This window comes from Trachurus japonicus, chromosome 18 (assembly GCF_045865225.1).
Source record: "Trachurus japonicus isolate A0001 chromosome 18, Traja_1.0".
Taxonomy (NCBI): domain Eukaryota; kingdom Metazoa; phylum Chordata; class Actinopteri; order Carangiformes; family Carangidae; genus Trachurus; species Trachurus japonicus.
The window spans coordinates 25,252,322-25,273,170 of NC_140924.1; the positions used below are offsets into that span (position 1 = coordinate 25,252,322).

Here is a 20,849-nt window from a genome sequence, read left to right on the forward strand (position 1 = left end):
CTTCCGTCTTATTTGCATTTTACTGACAGCAGCTGTTGGCCTTGTAACTGTTGATATCTAAATATTTTAATGGTTCAGTCTGCAGGACAAAGTCCACTCATGAACTCCAACAGCCACACAGTCCTCTGTTAACTAACCGGAAGTATACACAATGCTCCATAGCTACTGTAAATATAATGGAGGAATGTTCAATACTTGATAAGATAAAGTGGTCTACAAAGTAACAGACCCAAGAACACAGTTGTTTGTTGATGCTAGGCTAACATTAGCCAGCGCTAGGAAAGTAACCTTGCTCACAGCATTGACCATTGTCCCCAACTGTTTCCTTCAAAGTGAAACTGTTTCTCAAAGTGAAACATCATCAAATGATTCATCATGACCCATGGAGCAAACACTGAGCCACCACCCAGGCTGTGTCCAGTCTGAACAGGCTTAAACAATGAAACAACGGAGCCAACTCTGACCTTTCCAAAAGACAGTTTTTTTGTTTTGTGTTTTTTATTTATCAGAGCTGCCTAGTGAGCCAACATAACAACATAACTGTTTGTTCAGTCCTCAAGGAAACCAAGGGGAAAAGAGACTGAGGAAATCCTTCACTGATGATAACAGAGGTAAAACTGTAAAACAATAAAACATCTGCAGTCATATCTTCCCACCTTTTCACACTGTCCGTGGAAGAAACATTGTAATAAGGCGTTGGATTTCCCCAAATGAGCCTGACAAATCAGTCCACAGGGTGATAAGTGTTAAAGGTTAGAGAAAGTATTGTTTCAGTTACGATCCAATCAGTTCCCACATACAGTAGCCTATTGACATTTTAAAAAATGGCTGTTTTACATTCTCTCCATGTAGTATTTTTTAAGGAAGTGTGCATTTCTAATGATGATGTTGCATTTTGGACTTTGGGTGTGTGGTGAAAGAGGAAGCGGATAGAGGATTACTCAAAAATAAAACAGACCTGACAATGTTGAAATCAGTTTATTGTACACTGAGATGCCTTCACAATCTGTCATATCATTGTTGTTCTGTCCAAAAAAAAAAGCTGTGTACAAATGTTTTTTTTAACAACAATGGTCTGCTTTTTTTTCTTTTACTGTATTTAAAGAAAAACTTGTAATAAGCATCCCAAATATGGAAGGATATTTGCTATCTGGACGTCACAGTCAGTGTCAGTTTGTCAGTTTGTTTCCTGACCGACAACAGAGAAGTGTGATTCCCTGTGGTCTTCACTAATCACAGGTCACCAGACGGGAACAGAGTGCGGTGTGTCTCGCACTTTGATATCCAGAATTCCATTGGAGCTGCACCTCTCTTGTAAGTCCAATCGAGCAGATTAAGCCCCTTGTTTTTCTTCCATGCACTGGCACTTGCTTTGTCCTGTGCTATTTGCCATCCACTCACCCAATCAGTTCCTTTCAGACAGCATTTGCATCCACGCCAAGAAAGCTTTTCTTCCTCATAAGGGAGGCTGAGGCAGTGCAGTCAAGTCTGGGGATCACCCTCGACAGAGACGAGGCAGTACTTTCACCACATATTGGGTTACTGCTTCCTGCCTATTGTGTGGCTGCCTTGATGGCAGTCGCACGGGCATTTCTTGTCATTCCTGTGTGATCAGGTGACTCCGTACAGCGGATATCCAGGCATACACCAGCTCCTCTTACTGGAATCGCTGCCAACTTTAGCCTCCACTGTCATCCATGCTGTTCTTCTTCCCCTGTGCCCAGCAGGGGGGATGTCAACAAACTCTTTTTGTCCTGTTTGTGTCTCTGGGTCCTTGGCTCCCAGGATTGAGTGCATCGTCTTATCCTGTCCATGCGACGCCTCACAGAAAATCCCTGGACAACCCTTAAAGAGCAAGTGAACAGAAGCTGAAAACCTTGTTTTTACTGCCCTCTGGTAGTTAAAGTCTCACACAGTCGACACACAGAGCACATTCCCCCTTCCAACCAGAGGAGGTCAGTGAAACGTGGGTTTTCAGCCTGGTGTCGAGTCACTCTGTAAAATTGTTCCTGATGAATTTGGCCAGAGAAAGTGGTCCTGTGCACACCCAGATGTCGGTGTAGCATCACTGGAGGATGCCGTTTTCTGTCACCAGGGTTATTTTGCAGGGCTCCACGGGCTCCGGCACCGGCGTGTACAGGTTCCCCGGTCTCTGATCTTTGTTTCCGTTCATCATCATTTCCTTGAATATTGCTGAAGGGTCTGGTATGATGGGACAAAGGATGTTGATGTGCCTGCAAAAAAACAAAACAAGCATGACGTCAACAGACAGGACCAGACGCAGAAAGCACAGAAATACGATACGTCGGCAGGCAGATGTTTTTCAGTTTGTTAGAAAACAGATTGCTGTTGTATGTTGTGAAAAATCATGTGAACAAGTATGCTGCCTGCAGGGAAACTCCTACAGAAAGGGGACACTATTTTCGGGCAAGTGTGAACATGATTTTGTGACGTCACAATTTATTTGGAAGTAGAAATTGCAGTTCACTATGCAACTGTAACGGATGTGCAATCACTCAACCATAAAGGACGTGGCTACACAGCATTGCAATGTGCAAACTGCAATCTTGATTTAAAAGCTCAGTTGATTTAAAGGTCTCAACCATGCAGGATGCACATTCTTTTCCTTTAACTCATCTATTCATTGTATTTCCTTTTAAAGACATCCTTACCTGTACCTGCAGGTACAAGTGGGGCCAACAATCGAATACTAGAGAACTCTGGTTGCACCAAGATGCATTTAGTTCCCGGTAAAATTCTGTTGAAAGGCGCTCGACTCAAGTTGAGTCATGTTAAAAATTACAAAAACTTCATATGACCTCTAAGTTTACAGTAAGTGTTTGTCTAGTCTTTGTGTTTACAGCCATTTTACAATGATGAACCTCTTCTTCTTTTGCGGTACGATCAAAAGGCACCCAACTAATCTTATCCACAAGCTTCAGATGTTGCACTAATCTTGGTTTTGTCACACATCTCAAATGCCGTTTCATCCTAAATGACGTAAATGTGGGCCGGCGGTTTTGTTTCGCAAAAGAAAAAAAAAACGTACTTCCTGAAGCAGTAGCAGGACAGGATGACGCAGACGAACAGAATGATGGGGATGACGATGGCAACCACGGTGAGCGTCCCATCAGGAGGCCGGTTAGAACCTGTGAAGAACATAGGACCAGGTGTTAGTCAGCTCACCCACATTCCCCCCAAGTCAGAAACTGAATACCAAAACCGGCCCACTCATTAGATCCTTCAGCATCACTGTTTTGGTTCAATTTATTCTGACGTAATACTTGATAAGAACCTGTTGCAGCACGCAAGGAAGGGAAGAAACGTCTCAGTCTCGCTGCAACAGTTGAAGTCAATGAGACGCTTTAATTATTTTCTCTTTTCCCAGTTTAACTTTGTGTTTATTGACATCAGGTCAGCGGCAATAGCTGAAACTCATTACAAACACATGGCGAGTAGTGTAGACACATTCTGCTCTACATGTGGAGTCTGCTAAACTGCCCTTAAATCTGTGACTGAGCTCCATCCGCAGCATCGCTGGGTATAACGGGCTTATGAAATAACAGCGTTACTAACGGTAATCAAAAGAGTTTCTGTTTCCCCTGTTTTAACGCTGTTACTGTTACTGACAATAGAATGCACCGTTACTTGACTCAAGAAGTCCCGTCACAAAATAATACACCCATTCAAGTGTACCTTATATAGGCCTACACCTACACATTTCAGTCCATCAACTAGTCGGAAAAAGCTGTTTATCTGGAACTAGCCAACTCTGCTATTAAAGCTTAAAGGGATAGTATCATTTTTTTAAAAGTGGGGTTGTATGATCTCCAAATAGCCCCTAAGTACTTTAATTGCAGTAGAAGACTCTCTGCACTCCTCCCGTTAGCAACGCCAGCCCATAGCCCTGCCCAGAGATTTACAACATACAGTGTTGTGAATGGACCCAAAGAAACGGCCTATTTTCACGGCCTAAATAAGGTTTTACCTGAAAAAAAAAACACAGTTCCATTGTTCGCTATAATATAATATACTATAATATAATTTTTTCACAGTTTTTATTTGGACCTAACCAACTCACGTATCCCTCCGCCCAGAGTTAGCGCCCGCCGATCAGCAGTTGGTTAGGTCCAAATAAAAACTGTGTTTTTCCTGCACTTTGAAGGGCTGGAAAAATTATATTATAGCGAACAATGGAACTGTATTTTTTTTCCAGGTAAAACCTCTTTTAGGCCGTGAAAATAGACCGTTTCTTTGGGTCTGTTCACACCACTGTATGTTGTAAATCTCTGGGCAGGGCTATGGGCTGGCGTTGCTAACGGGAGGAGTGCAGAGAGTCTTCTACTGCAATTAAAGTACTTAGGGGCTATTTGGAGATCATACAACCCCACTTTAAAAAAATGATACTATCCCTTTAACAATTGCAATAAAAGTACAATAGTTAATATTGCCCTCATCTATTTGGAATATAGTTATTGTATTAATAACATCCTTCTACGAGTATTGGTTTTAATTATTTCACAATGAGAGAATTAATTGGATTTACTTTCAGTTACTTTCTATAAACTGCTGTAATGCAAACAGTAGGCCTTCATATCAAAGTTAACATGCTCTCTTTTGCTTGTTGCATTTTTAAAATTGTACATTTGTATACGTTCTGTTTAGTTTTTTCCTCTTGGGGTCAAATTAACAGTGATGGGAATAACAGTATTATAAAATAACGGCGCTAGTTTTTTCAGTAATTAGTAAACACAAAAGTTACCGTTTCCCCGTTATAATAACATTACTGTAACTGACAATAAAATGCGCCATTACTTGACTCAAGAAGTCCTGTCACAAACTAATACACCCGTAAAAGTGTACATTATATAAACACAGCACTTAAACAGGTGGTTAGGGTGGCGAGTGCAAGTAATTTGACATATTTGAGCAATTTATATTTTTTTTAAATAAAAAACGTAATAGTTACTTTTCCTGGGAATTAGTTACTTTCATAATGTAGTAATTCAGTTACTAACTCAGTTACTTATTGGAGAAAGTAACTAGTAACCACAACTAATTACTTTTTTTTAAGTAACGTGCCCAATACCGATCAGCAGTTGTGATCTTTAAACATTCACAGCGATGGTGGAAAAAGAGAACCGACACCTCCGGCTTTAACAACTGCTCCTTTTGGCAGCAGTCACCTGAACGCAGCTTTCTGCAGATGGGATCTACACAGCGTTCAGGAACAATTTGAAATTCTTTCCCACAAAACTGCATCAGCCATTGTGTCAGGGGATCACTCCTTAAGGCAGATTTCTCTTTGTTTGCAATCATCGTGGAGTAGATTCAGTAGATAACTGTTTAAGGTCATTGTTCTGTTGCATCGTCCAATTTCTACTTTGCTTCAGCTGGGAGAAAAATGTTTAGCAAACTCCTTTTTCCATTTATAGACAGTTTGTTTGATTGTGGACTGATGGATATCTGAACTCTATTAAACTCTGTGCAAATGAACATGAAAGCAAAGTCTTCTGAGATGTAATTGTAGTTCAGATTAGCAGATGTTTTGTTTGTGTTGCAACTCCTGACTCCAATCAGCTTTTGTTGATACCGTGGCCAAGCGGTTTCCATACTGGGTGTTTTCCAAATTACACCATAAACCTTGTGTTTAATAATCACAAGAAAAATACAAAGATTAGTCTTCATTTGAATATACCGTGTTTCCTCTGACCATATTACAAAGGCACTATTTGTAGGTTTTTTCTAGTGCTATGTACCCAACATGAGTATTTACAGCTGTTAGAGCCTCAGTCACTGTTGTGTATTTAATACAAGAGGTTAGAACATGTCCTCTAAACAGCATGAAGGCTCAGTGTCTAGTAATCAGAGAGTGTTGAGAAAAATATAATGAATAATAAACTAATGACCTAATGACTACTGCAAATGTAAATATTATTACATTGACAGAATTTTTTTTGTTTTTATTTAATATTTGCTGTAGTATCAACAGGGTGATGCAAAATGGGTCCCTGGCCAGAAGCTGAATGAATAAATGGAAAAAAGTTAGAGAACTCCTGGCCTAGTATATTGTATAGTAAAAAGAAAAAGTAAGAAATGAACAAATAAGGAAAAATTTACATTTACTATACAAATCTTGTTATTGTGTATTAAAAAATGAAAAAGTAAGTAAGTAAAATTGGTGGGACACGTACCATACGTTACCACGTCACCCCAGTGGCTGCTTATGTCTGGACAAGCATTCTGGGTAGACGACACGACTCTGGACTGGATCTCGTACAGGCAGTTTTCATTATAGGGTATTCTATAAGGGTTGTCCCGAGTGGCGTAGCCTTTCTAAAAAATACACATGACACAGTGTTGTACTTTGTCAGGTATGTCATCTGCATAATCTATATTAATACATTAGTTGTAAATGATCAAAACAGACATTTTCAAAGCATACAATGGAATTATGTAATGCTTTTGCGGAAGGACAGAACAACTCATTGAAATATTATCGAGAAGGAACTATTCATGCTGCAGCATAAACAGTTAAACTTGACAACTTACCATAGGCTGGTTGCATTGTGTGACGTTGAACTCGTATTTCAAACACCCAGCCCCGACGCCTAGAGTTTCCCAGGTCAGTTTTAATTCATCCATGTCCTCTGTGATGTTCAGCTTTGGAGAATGGACTACTGAGGAGATTGTGAAAGGACAGAGAAAAGAAGACATTTTTGCAACAAAAGAGTAAAAACAAACCTGCTATGAATAGATATGTGGTTTTTGTATAAATAAATCAGTGATGATTTACAAGAGAAAACACCAACCAAGTGGCTTGGCCTTAAAGGTGCTCCACGCAGTTTCAGTCTTCACATGAACACAGACTTCCAGTTTGTCTCCAGGGACATGCAGGTAACATCCGTTCCTTCCTCTACTGCTGTAATACTGACTGCAGTTCCTCCAGGTGTTTCTAGATTCCTCCGTAAGGCCACACTTCCTGCAACGACAGAATGTGGAGGTGATGGAGACGTTAGAAACATGGAGAAGGCTGCGTTTGGAAATGACTGTGCTGATGCTGCCATTCTTTCTTTGGCCACTGGAGGTCCTCGCTGCATTGAGTTTTTCACAACTGCCAAAACACCTTTCCATTATGGAAATGTATACACACCTACGGAGGGCAAGGACACTTACATTTGAAATTATTCTAATGAAAAGGTGTTTAATTTAATGGATAAACTTAATTTTGACATGTGTTTATGACATAATCAGTGCAGTGTTTGATATAGCCTATAGCGCTTTAGATTCTGGGTGTGCAACTTTAGAATTTGTGTTTTGAAGGTTGTGAAAACATGAAACTTGGTTAAGATAATGTGAGAGGAGTTGCAAAAAGCTGCAAGCAGAGCAGCAAATCAAATATCATCTGTCTGTAAACAGAGGAGGGGAAAAAGGCAAAAATGACAAATTAAAAGCAGATTACACTGTAAACACAACTGACAAACAAAACTCTGGAAGTGATTCATTCAGCCTCAGAATCCCATCTAAATCCTGGACCAGGTCTGGGGACTTCACCCGCACCACAGGGCTCTCCTCGTGAGAAAACCCCTCTGCTGTCTCTGGGTCCAGTCCAGCGGTGGGACTTCACATGTACATGTACAGGACATGGAGGGACACAGGCTGTTCTTTGGGAAGTGTCAGTCATACAGTGCTGGACTTTTGTCCTGTGCACAGTAAACCTTTAATGATAATACAAACACTCTCTGATAATGGAGGGTGGGGTCACTGGGGGGACTTTGACCTGTTCCCCTCACTGTCATGGTTACTTCCCCAACATCTCCTCCTCATTTTACCCACACCCCTCCTCCTCCTCGTCCTCCTCCTCCTCCTCCCACGCTATTCCTTCAGTACATGTGTTGAGGCTGCTGAGCCGTCTGTGTTTTGCTGATTGGGATCCAGTGTAATATCCCTGTGGATGGATGAGGTGCTGCTAAATGAATGGTATTTGTAACGCTGTCGACCCTGAACGAAGCGTGTCCTCAGCCATCACAGCCTGCACCTGAGAGCCAGATGAGCACTTTGATGCAGATGTGCAGCGGAGGAAAGCATAAAAGCCTTTCATCCCTCTGTTGTCATCGGAAACGCGAAGACCCAGAAACAACATCAGGGAAATTCACAATCATTTGAATCACTGAGGGTCCTTCAGACAGACAGGGTTCTGGTTCTGGTTCTGGTTCTGGTTCTGGTTCTGGTTCTGGTTCTGGTTCTGACTCTGACTCCGTTCTGGAGCTTGGTGTTTTCTGGTGAACCAACCAAAGTTTTTGCTTTTTTGCTGTCTCTGTAATCATTCTTAAGTTTTATTGAAGTTTATTCATGATTTGTCCTGGTGTTGGAGTGAACTCAGCCTTGGCCATCTCTTCCACAATTACTTTACTTTATTCAGCCTGAAGGGAAATTCATATATCTTGATCTTTCTTGTGCTGCTTTCTAGCTCTTCTTGAAATTCTGTAGACGCCCAAATCGCCACCAAACATTTCGTTTCTTCAGTAAAATCAAAGTCAAATATTTCTCCAGGTTGCAGTCACTGCCTTCCTCCCCTCTCGTCCCCTCCTCTCCTCTCCTCTAGTCTCCTCTTTTCCGCTCTCCTCTCCTCTCTTCTCCTCTCCTCCCCTCCTCTCCTCGTCTTTCCTCTCCTCTCGTCTCCATTTCTATGTTGTAAACTGTTTTCTTGTCTGTATACATGTAAACAGACATTTCTTTTCGCTCCAAATTGGGTTTGGGAAGCGGGACCAGCACACGGCCGTGCCGGTGTGAAACCCCTATGAGAGGACAACTATAGTCCAGTCTGCCTTTATCCCAGGAAAACACAGTCCGACTCATTCCGGCGGATGTCCCGACCATAATTATAGGAACAGTGTTGTGGAGTAACAATAATCATTTATTAACAAAATAACTCCTGCCTGGCCTCATGATGCATGTAAAAGGAAAAACACAAAAACAAGCGTTTTATATCAACCCAACGCAGTCAAAAACTGTTTGGTGCTTCTATGCCTGGGCCTACACACACACACACACACACACACACACACCTGCTCAGGTTGACTAATGGGAGGAAAATAAAAGGAGGTGGGGAACCTCCCATGGGGGGTAGACCCCAGTACATAAACCATGACTAACAACAAACAATCAAGAGTACAAAAAGCAGCATGTAGATTAAGGAACAAGCTCCTTCATTCCGGCCCTTGATTGTTCTTGTAGGAAAACAACAATTACCAATCCCAATATATGAGGAGCCAAGATTTCAAAAGTGAAACAGTCCATTCAAATTCCTAAAACATGAATCTTCTTTCTTTTGTCTTCCATTTATCATTGTGAAAGAAAGAGGGGGCAAGGAGGTGAAAAAGATCATGGGCTTCCACCAGCGGGAAAATCTTGGAAATCGGCCTGCAAACAGTGGCAGTCCAGTTCCGACGAGACCACAGTCAAGTTTGAAGTTACAGTAAGCCCATCCACACATCACATCAAGACACAACAGCACCTCGTACGCCCATCAACAACAATCCAGTCCGCCGAGAGACAGTCAGCCTTCACATACCAGCGCTGCCGTCTGCTTTACATCAGTTCATAAAACACAAAGGTAAAATCCAGCAATCTGATTGGTTGTTAACTGTGACATAATGAGCGTATACCACAGTTACTATTCTAAAGCCTTATCACAGCATATCACTCCGCATCAGGAGATATTATGTATTTCTAAAGCTTGAATGTCGAAGTGGAGACGTCGTTCTCACCTGTGGGAGAGCGTCACATTCCGAGATGGTTCCAGTGGGATCCAGGAGCAGTTCAGGCCTCCTTCGTCAAGCAAACAACTGAAGTTCTTCACCACCGCACCTGGAAGGGACAAACACCAGAGACTGTCACCTACACATACACCTGTGTGGATGTAGAGTGACTTATTCGTGTTCTTGTTGTTCCAGCTCTCAGGTTCTTACCTTGTGACTCTCCACCAACAGTGATGCTTTTGGATGGGCCGCTGCTGTTGTTACAGTTGTTACCAACAGCATTGATGGTGTACGTGCACCTCTGTGATCCCGTCTCTCTGGTCAGGCAGTCGTCCAGCAGATATCTGGAATCGGTGCGCTTTAAAACAACAAGACGGCATTTAATGGCACATAATCACCATCATCATCACCGTAGGCCACAGGTCCACCAATAAGAAGTCAGATCAGGTTGTATCTGGTATTTACATAACAACTTATATGTATTCTGAATATCTATCTTTATTCTATTCTATTGTATAAGTATATATTTTTGCACTAGAATATTTTTATTTTATTTTATTACTACGTTTCTTTTTCTTTTTTTCACTCTCACTGCTCAAGCTGAATAAATTCAAAATCCCCAAATGAGCATCATAATCTCTTCATAATGATACAGCTGCTATCTTTCAAATTCCAAGAAACAATGGACAATTAAAACCTCTGTGACATTTAATGCTGCAGCATTGGCAGAATTATTTTCAAACATTTACATGAGTTACTTTTGTAGTATCACTACATATTATTATTCTGCGTATTTGCATGTCCAGACAACATAAAAAAGGTAGTAATTAGGGCTCCAGACTAACTTGTTTTAATAGAAGCACAGTGGCTTCTTGACATTTTAGCAGTGCAAGCAGAAACTTTAGGGGCGCACACCGTAAATAGACTTGCAAAGCAAATATTCACATTTCCTTTTCATTCATGATTCTCAAACACATCGGCCTGTCACCTCGACAGATTCTGGATTCTTTGAGTTGCCCCTTCCACATTTCACCAATGTTAAAAAAACAAAGGTAAATTTAATGGTTGCACATGTGGGGTAAAATGCCTCCAATTACTAGGAGCAGTCTGCATAATAAATGCAGTGGGAAGAGTATCAGTAAATTTAAATAAAAACAGAAGTAAATAAGAATACAATAACAGAATAACAGAAGTACATACAGTAAAATAAACAGAAGTAACAATAACATAAGAAGTAAGCTGAGTATGGAATAAATAACATTGAAATGGAGCATAATATTGACGCTGCGTTGTTTGGCAGACTGCTGATGGTGCACATGAACCGTCTATTGGGGGCAGTGTTGACTGTGAAGTGCCAGCAGCAGGAAGGAAGGACTTCTGGCTTGTCTCTACTACAATATTGTTTTTAAAAAGAAAATGATAATCACTCTTTCCAGAGCCAATTCTCAAATCTTGGACGCACGACCACATTTTGACTATAGTAAATAGCTCCTGTAGAGTAAATGAGCTGGTTCACTGTACAAGAACGAGGGACTCGTGAGGCCGGAACAATCAGAACAGACAGGTCTAATTAGTCCCAAAAACCCCACATCCTGCATTTCCCATAATGCAATTTGATGGCACATTTCAAATGCCCCCCCCCAATCTGTTTGGTAAACGTCATTGTTTTGTAACACAAGCTTTGTGTGAAAGATGAATATCCTCTAAACAATCATAGCCCTGATGACATCGTTAGACCAGATTATGTAATGTAATGACCGTGCATGTTGTCAAGTATAGTGGTCGTAACCAGGAAGTTGAACTCAAATTAAGTGAAATCAGCGAGTTGCCTGGAATCAGTCGGAACTTACTGTACTGGTCGGCAGTAATGACATTTAGCACAATGCATGTGATCTGTAAGCTATCGCCCACATCCCATAATGACATGACATGCAAGAAACTCAGTCTCACCTTGTTGGTTGACCGACCATCCTTTCGTATGGTGTAGTTGTACTTGATTTCACAACCCTGTGGCAGATGGCTGGGCCTGTGCCAGGACCAGGACACGTTGACGGTGAACGGGTCGAGCCACTTGAATGAGAGAGCTGTGGGCGGAGGGAGGGGATCTGCAGGGGGAGGAAAGGAGATGTTACACTCAAAAACTAGGCCTGTTCATTCTGCTCACAGTGAATTAATCAATCATATTTGAGGTAGCCTACATCGGCTGCACGTTGTTTTTCTAAGTCTCGATAAAATCTACAGGACACGGTTTGGAGCTTCTTCCCCGATGCTCATGTTCACTGTTCTCCCTGCTGCTGCCTGCAGGCAGGGAACTACAGTATGTCACAACAGCCCAAGGTGGCAATTGATGCAGTTAAGGATCTCGTTGCTCCTCTACTCTACGATCAGGGTAGTTGATTAGTAACCACAGAGGAATGAAAGGCTCATAAAGACCTTTTACTTGGCAGCTGTAATTCCTTTTGTATCCCTAATAATTCCTTTTAGAGCCCTAATCTCTTGTGTCCACATTGAAAAATGAAGTCACCTCACTGCTTAAAGGAAACATGTACTAACAGGTGAAATCACCTGTGAGCTCCATGAACTTCTGACCCTCAGTCTGCCACTTAAGGTAGGAGGTTCAGTAGGGTATAAAAAAGTCCAATAGGGTCAGATAACATGAGGAGAAATGAGATGTCAACATCTGTTTGATTGAGTGTTTATTTTGTTTTTTGTTTTTTAACATTAAAGGTCAATACATCTTGATATTCAACAATATGATTGAGTCCAACAAATAATGAACACTGTCATTATAATGTTGTCTGTTTATGTCTAAATTACTGATATGTGTGTGTTGCCTTCACTGTCTTGATGTTTCAGAGAAGTTGTATGTCTACCATAAAAAAGGAAAAGAAAGGAAATGAAATAAATAAATAAATAAAATAATAAAATAAAAAAGGATTTTAAATCCAGAGGTCCACGACTCGTTTCACGCCAGCGGAGAGCTCAGCACCTTCCAGAACAAGCCGTCACCTCACCGCCGCTCAGCTCCATATAGAGACGAGGATGGAAAGTTGCGCTCGCAGCGCGCGCCGTAATGACGGTGTAGACGCGCAACGGCAAATCACAGAGGCGCAGTTCGCCCGAAAAAGGGTTAAATATCGTTAATGAGCAGGAAACCCCACACAAATTAATAAAGGTTATACGGGGAATGTTTCGAGGAATCTGGAAATGTTCATGGAATATTTCTATGAATGTGATATAATGTTTTTCTTCGAGAAAAAAACATTTTTTTGGGATGTTTGGTCAAAATCTCAGGATCTATAGGATAAAACTAAACGATGTTTCTATAACAGTGTCTGAGATAAACAGGTAACAATAAACCTATCAGGGACTGGAAGTGTTCTGTTCCTAAAATACACATAATTAGACCTGCTATGATGGTTTTAATTAGGCAGTGACATCAGTAACTCAGGTGAGTTTTTACCTGCAGCACAGTGGAGCAGCATCACCATGACCGTCCATGACAAGAAGGGAAAAAACACCCGAATGAGACTCATGTTGTCCCGCAGCGTCCCACTGATTATTCCGGCTGGAAGCGAGTCAACTCCCTGTGTCCTCTGGATCCCCGGGAAATAAAAAATAAAAAATAAAAGATCACTCACTGTGATTGTACGGAGACATCCGCCTGTTAAACACCCAGGACTGAGGGTTAAAGATAAAAAGAGTAAAAATGGAAAGAGGACAAGCGGAACATCGGTAAAGTAAACAGGGACAAGGAGCGCACCTCCACTGAGTTCAGTTCCTGTCTGTGCTGTGTGAGCTCTCTACCGGGAAGAGAGGGGCGGGGCTCTGACAGGAGGGGGCGGGGCGACGTGATGACAGCGCGGGAATGAGAGTGACTCAGTGGGAATGGACATCGACTTTCGCTCATCTCATCAACGGTCTGAGCGAGGCGAGCAGACAGCTGACTGAACAGAGGAAGCGTCCACAGGAAACAGTCCCAGTGTCTGTGCCCATCAGCTCCACCACGCACGCGCGATCTGGAGTGAGATCTAAAAAAAAGAAGAAAAAAGACAAAACAAAAACCAAAAAACAACAATCCATTCCTCCAGGAAGTCATCAGGATCTAAATGAGTCTGTGAGTCATTAAACTGATTATCCTGATGGTAATGGATCTGAGCAGCAACAAACACAACCCAGAACAATGTGCTGAGGCCGTGCAGCTTTACAACAGCTGTACCAATGAGGGTTTGTTCAAGATTAAGGATGACCTACGTGTTTGATCCAGATAAAGAGATGAATTGCTTGTTTTCCTTTTGGTTTAGTTAAGACGCAGCTCCATGGCTCAAACCTGGCCCAGAAACAGAAAAGGTTACTGATACAATCTGGACCAGTTCTCACTCCAAAACCTTCCAGCTGTCTGATGGACGGCTGGACTCTGACCTGATGGACGGACTCAGATACTTATGATGGGCTGTGACAGTTTGAAGGTTCATTTAGCTACAGCCTCTACCCTCTACAGGGGCATTTCTAGACACTCTGTAGGCCCCGGGCAAGAGGGGGACCACAGTCCCAAACCATTGATGATTCCTTGGCTATGTTGGTCCAAAGTGCAAAAACATAGAGGGTTTACAACATTTTTTCTGACTATTTTTTTTCCAATTGTTTTGACTTTCAAGTTTCCGGCCTTGAGAACAAAAAACATAGCAAATATTTCTACCATTTTTAGTGGAAAAAGAATTCCACTAAAGAATCACTTATATTCAAATTATATATATTTTTAAATACTGTTTTACGGAAAGAAGAAAATGTGTGATCTTTATCCGACTCATATGACAGCAAATATTTGCATGTTTAGTACACTTGCACATGGGTCATTGCTCATCGTCCTCAAGTCATTGTGGTGTGTGGAAGTCCTTCAGTGCAGCAGTGTGGCTACAGCTGTGGTTGCTTCCCTGTTCCTCTTTTCACCAGTCCTGGCTCCATACGACATCACCTCCTCTGTTTTCCACGAACTTGAGCAAACCCAAAGACGTGTCATCAACTGGATCCCCCCCCCCCCACACACACACACACACACACACACACACACACACATACACCTTCAGGCTGGCGTGGAGCTGAAACATTCAGCCCATTCAGTGTAATCTCACACCGGCCTGATTCATTGAACGTTGTGTGTGTGTTACGGATGAATGCCTACGTCTGAGGAGGTTTTTGTGAGGTGAATGCATTTTTTCTCCAGTTGTAATAAACTGAACCTACGCAGTCTCACAGGGGGGGAAACACAGATTTACATCCAACAAGACTTATTGTGTGAGCCCTGACTCTCCTCACAGTGAATCTGTTATCACTTCTGGAGTGTTCAGTCCACGATGACTCGGCCTCTGCAGGGAGGAGATCTCATGATAAGAAACAGAACCCATGGTGTGACTGTTATTTACTGTCCTCACGCTCAATAGCTTTTCCATGTTTTATTGGAAAAAGGGCTTTACAAAGTAAGTTTGACAGGCAGCAGCACTTTAGTATACAATGCAGTAAAAATGAAACAAAAAAAAAATCTCTCTGCTGGACGGAGTTTGGACTGAACACCAGTCCAAAATGTTACAAATATAAATACATACATACATACAGTACGTACAAACATACATGGGTACAGATTTCAATTTACAGCATCAGAACTAATTATGTACATCTGCTTAAATATTATTCATCTATCTGCTAATTTCAGTGTAGCACTTGTGAAATACTGTGAGTGACCAGCATGTGGTGGTTCTTGTTCATCGAGACCGAGGAGTCTTTTCAGAAGGCAGAGCACGAAGGCACTGGATCTAAACCCAGAGGGGGGGCGGGGTCAAATTACTATCACACCACTGGGACCTGACCGGTGTGTCCTGACCTGGAGGACGCTGTGTCCATGATTGTTGCAAAGCTCTGATAGAACACACTGTTATAACTAATAGACTTTACATATACAATTTAATTCAGCGAGCAGCTTTATCAACACAGCTTCAACAGGCTACAACCCTGAGCTCCGTTATTTCATTTATTAATTTTTTTTATCTCTTTGACTTTGGATCAGACTGAGGAGACTTTTTCATTTGTCATTTTAAAAACACAGGGTAGTAGCTTTGGCCCAGCGCTGCTCTTTAGCAGGGCCGTTGTATAGAGGAGAAAGGTGATAATAATGCTAGGGGCCCAGCGCCCGATAGGGCCCATAAAAAACCCCAGTAGTCTAATCTTTGTATGACTGATTTATTCTGCATAAGACCCTGACTAATACTGACAGTAATGCTGCATTAGCATCAAAACAAAGTCGGCTAAATAAAAAATGATAATACATAGTCTAAGAAAAAAAACTGGAAAAGTTAGGGGGTAGGGGCCCACTTTAGTATTCTTTAAGGGGGCCCAGAATTCCTAGCAACGGCCCTGCTCTTGACATGACTTATCTGTTTATGGCGATCTGTAAACCTGGCTGGAATGTGCTGCAGGCCTATAAACACCAATCTCTCAGAGTGATAGAGGAATCTCAGTGCTTTCCTTTCACAGGTCTGGAACAGGTACAGACAATTTTTGTTTTGTTTTGTTTTGTTTTTTTGGGAGGGGGACGCACAAACACTGGTGGAAGATGCTACTGTCTTGTAAAAGTCTGGTGTCCTGCATAGATCTGAAGGGGAACGTTACAGAGAGAGAGAGAGAGGAGAGAAGGAAACGAATGCTTTACAGTGTCTCTCTCTCTGAAGGAACAACAGTCAATCCTGCAGGTTGGCACCGAGGCAGCGGGCGGGGGGGAAAAAAAGTGCAATGCAACCCTGGCATGACTCAGCAGAACACATGCCTACGTGTTGCTGCCATACATTCTCTGAAATACTGCTGCTGCTGCTGCTGCTGCTGCTGCTGAGGCTTGGATGTTTGATCCAAACCGCCGTACTGCCGTCGTTCACCCGCGACGTCTGTCCTTAAAGGGGCTGTGTGGGTTGGAGAGGAGGGGGGGGGGGGGGTATACTTGAAGCAGGATGGCAGAGGTGGGGGTGGGCGGAGTCACCCCAGGTCGGTGGACGTCCCGCTGATGGCACGAAACACATGCAGTGAGTTCTGTAGCAGCGAACGCATCATGTCCTCCTGGTAGATCTGTTTTTTTTGGGGGGAGGGGGGGTAGAGCAGAACACAGACGATGAGTCTAGGATGAGTGTCACCTCTCATAAAAACACACACATACATTATATATACACACTGCCCTACAAAGGCAAAGTGCAGTATCTGTAAAAATGCCAAACTGAGAAAAACAGCTTTTTGTGTTTTTCCACTGTCAGGTTTAAGCATCAAATTATGAATAACTACCAAGTGCCAATAAAGGTGGTGTAGTGTATTATCCACCTGAACTTTTAGCTGTAACATCATGTATTATGTTTATTCTTTGTATGTGTGCCCTTTTTTTTGGAATTGAAGGAAAGTGTGAATTGGTGCTTTACTTCACGGACATGTTTTGCTTAGAAGTAAACAAATCGAAGGTAGATGTTATAAGAGAGAAAGATGCACATACATTTATAGATATATAAAGATGTTGTATTAGTTGTTTAGTAACAGTAATAGATTAGATAATGAGTGGTGAAATGTGAAATGTACCCTAGGAGAATGTCTTTCCTGTTGTTCACATTTTTCCTGTGAGAGCCTTGCTTAAGTTTATGTTATCCTCGTCCGGAGTATGAATGCAAGGTCGTAAAACTCTATAGGCTAGATCCTGTCTCATGTACATAGATGCAAGACATGAACTGTGTATGTTAAACACTTACAGGAATTGTTTAGATTAACAGATACATGGATTGTTCATGTTAATGTTGAACACTTAATGCCTATTGTTTAGATTAACAGATACATGGATTGTTCATGTTAATGTTGAACACTTAATGCCTATTATGGTAAGCTATATCCTTATGTTGGGAGAAGGTGGAGTTTTGGAGTTAGAAAGTATATATGATCATGGTGTTGAGCCATAGGAAGAAGATCTCACTTTGGCACCAGGGATGCTTCAGGATTCGGCATTTTTTGTACACTGTTCTTCTTCTTGTTAATAAACTTCTTTTTAAATACAAGTGAAGACGTGTCAGCGGTGATCCCTTCTTTTCATCAACTCATCAATATACCACAGTGGACTGAATTAAATGTATTTTGTAGTTTGTCTTTTTGACCAATTTCGACAGTTTTATGGAAGATACTGCACTTTGGCTTGGTATTAGCTACAGATACTGCACTTTGGCTTGGTATTAGCTACAGATACTGCACTTGGCCTTGGTTTCACAGTGCTGTTTTGGATGGACAGCAAAATAAAAAGCTCAATAACTTTTCAGCAGTACCAATATCAAATTCTACCAGATTGAAGAGAATATGCCACACTTTTGATTGGTCAAAAAAAATAAAAATAAATTGAAAAAGTGCAGATACTGCACTTTGCCTTAGGGCAGCACACAACTGAACTGTGCAGGCTGACAGGATGTGACACATTACTGAACAAAAACAAAACAATGAAGGAAAAACACGTTTGTAAAATCCATTCATGGGGGAGGGGGGGGGGGGGGTGTAGGTCACCTGTTTATTATTACGGGATGTGGTGGACATGTGGAGACAAAGAACACACACACACACATGCTCACACAATTACTGGCAAGTCAACCTAGTGTACAGTATGTCGAGAATCCACACAGGTGCAGGGAGAACATGCAAGCCCCTTAGGGAATTGAACCCAAAACCCCCTTGATGGGGTCAATACATAAAACAAAGCTACTACAGTATCATTTCTACGATAACCTTTGAGGACAAACATGGTTATGATCATGGCATCCATGCATAAAACACACACACACACTACACAACACCATAATCTGATGGCACTCCTCTTTAGTTTCACATTGCTCTTTCTGATTTGTGTTTCAGACGTGTGTGTTGACTCAGACGTCTGGGCGTCAGGCTCCACTGCTGCTGCTCCTGTTTACAGTTAACAGTTGCGTTGTATTAATTCCCGACTCAACATTTGTATATTTTACTTTCATGTAATTAATTTTGTGTTTTGGATGCACTTGTCCAAGAAACCAACAGAAGCGCTTTCACTTATTTGGAGAAGAAGCTGCGTGCGACCTGAGCTCCAGATCCAAACAGTTTATGAAACACAACAGTGTGGAGGACGATCAAGCGACGCCTCGTTATTCTGCCGTCGTGTGATTTATCAGTCAGACAGCTGAACGCTGTTTAATACGTTCTCTTGTTTATCTTCATCATCCTCACCTCAAACGAAATGGAGCCACAGCATTGACAGGACCATCTATTACAGACAGCCGGAAAATGCAACTGCTATATTAGGGGTGTCAAACATATGGCCGGTGGGCCAAAACCGGCCCGCTAGTGGGCCAAAACCGGCCCACAGGAAGAATTTACTAAGTGTGAAAATTACATAGAAGACACAAAAGGCATAATATTGTTGAAAGTGCACATATGTTTCTCAAGAAATTTCAGGTTGTTCATAATGTTTTGTAAAAGGACAGTTCATTAACTGTAAACATCTTAATAATGTACTTAATAATAAAAGTAATAACTTTATTTCCATAGCAATACATAAAACAGGATTATAAAAACAAGCAAACAATAACAAGACTTGTTCTCTTAATCTTTCTACCTTAAGATGAAGTCAAACTAATAACTTCCATTGAGAACAGGATAAAATTATTGATTTGATTGTCAAACTCATTCTTTTTGCATTTTGAGTAATCAAGTTTGATTTATACTTAACTAAATATACGTCCAAAGGATCCAAAGCAAAATTTTTGATTTCTCTCAAACTATTTTTTTTCCCTTTCATGACCGAAGGTAATATTATTATTTTGAGTCGAATGTGAATTGCACATGCACATTGCGCACGGCACAATGAGAGCACATGTTCAAGTCCCAACGTAACAAGCTCTCTTTCGGCATGCTGGCGAAGACACCATTTGACATCGTGGACATCGTTTACATCCTGGGAGGATTTCGTCCAAAAATGAACGTAAGTAGCAAAGCAGTTGCAGATTTTTCAAGTTTTAGTATTTTTTGTGTTGTCAAAATTGCAAAGAAAAGCTCCTTTTAAGCTGGCTAGCTAGCCACTGCCAAAGCTGTAGCTGGCACCAGGGCTCAACTGTGCATTTTAACCCTTGTCTGATGGGGATAAGTATCCTTTTACATTTTTATTTTGATGTCAGCATGGTTATAGTCATAATTTGGCAAATACTGTGTCTTTTTAAACTGTTGGTAGGGTGTGTGTGTGTGTGTTTGTGACATAGATCTCATATATCTCTGACATAGATCCTGTAATGCTCTGATTTCCATTAATCTGTGCTATGGATCCAATCGTATGCACCAGCTGTTTGTGGTAGAGCTGGGAATTCAAAAGCTTGACTCCACATTGTAACTCCTTTTCACTGTCCCTGCAGGATGCAGATGCTGATGTCAGGGAGTGTGTCCTCAAATCTCTCATCTACCTGGGAAGACCTGATAAAAGAACACACAGTATGTCCAGATCTGTTCTGTCTCTCTGTGATGAGATGCAACTTTTCTAATCCTGGGGGAAGCTTGACAGCTCTGCCATTGGATGTGGTGATTAATTATCAATTGTTCACTTGTACATTTTGTCCTATATTTGACCTGAGATGTCCCAGAAAGATCAAGCCGAGCACGAGCTGGAGAATACCACCATGGAGGTCTTCGTTTTAAGAGAGAACTTGAGCCTTCTACAACAGCCCACAGAGATTGGGATCATCTGAGTTGTCTTCTGTGGCAGCTGGAGTGGTAATGCTCTTTGGACTCTGTTATGCTCTTAATATGGAAAATCCACAAGGGTTCAGGTTCACCTCTGAGGTGATTTGCCTTTATTTGTTTTAATGTATGTTGCATATGGTTTTAAAGATGAATAAATACATTTAAAGTGATCTGTTGGCCAAGTGTGTTTTTTTATAAGATGGTGTCAATGCAAACTAATTCATTCGTGTTCATTTAGTTAAAAGTAAATTCATTAGGTTGGTTCAACTTAAATATATTAGTTTGGTTCAATAACTGAAATGTTAAGAAAATAATTTGGATCAAAGC

At 41.5% G+C, this 20,849-nt stretch overlaps 2 protein-coding genes across 3 annotated transcripts in view; both read right to left on the reverse strand.

Moving 5' to 3' along the window:
- Window positions 1-1,522: 1,522 nt before the first annotated feature.
- On the reverse strand, window positions 1,523-13,545 carry LOC146969399 (interleukin-13 receptor subunit alpha-1-like). Its single transcript, XM_085759896.1, has 9 exons — window positions 13,225-13,545; window positions 11,712-11,866; window positions 9,972-10,119; window positions 9,771-9,870; window positions 6,813-6,982; window positions 6,553-6,680; window positions 6,195-6,336; window positions 3,050-3,149; window positions 1,523-2,234 (listed from the first exon to the last, which is right to left on the reverse strand). Exons 1-9 carry the CDS (start codon window positions 13,295-13,297, stop codon window positions 2,066-2,068), a joined length of 1,185 nt encoding a protein of 394 aa, XP_085616022.1. The 5' UTR covers window positions 13,298-13,545; the 3' UTR covers window positions 1,523-2,065.
- Window positions 13,546-16,168: 2,623 nt separating this feature from the next.
- Window positions 16,169-20,849, reverse strand: part of dock11 (dedicator of cytokinesis 11) — a 102,910-nt gene continuing 98,229 nt past the window's right edge. For both annotated transcript variants that reach the window (XM_085760531.1, XM_085760530.1), the window contains one exon: window positions 16,169-16,871. In XM_085760531.1, the coding sequence (XP_085616657.1) occupies window positions 16,782-16,871 (90 nt within the window). In that variant the 3' untranslated portion in view covers window positions 16,169-16,781. The remainder of the gene's footprint in view (window positions 16,872-20,849) is intronic.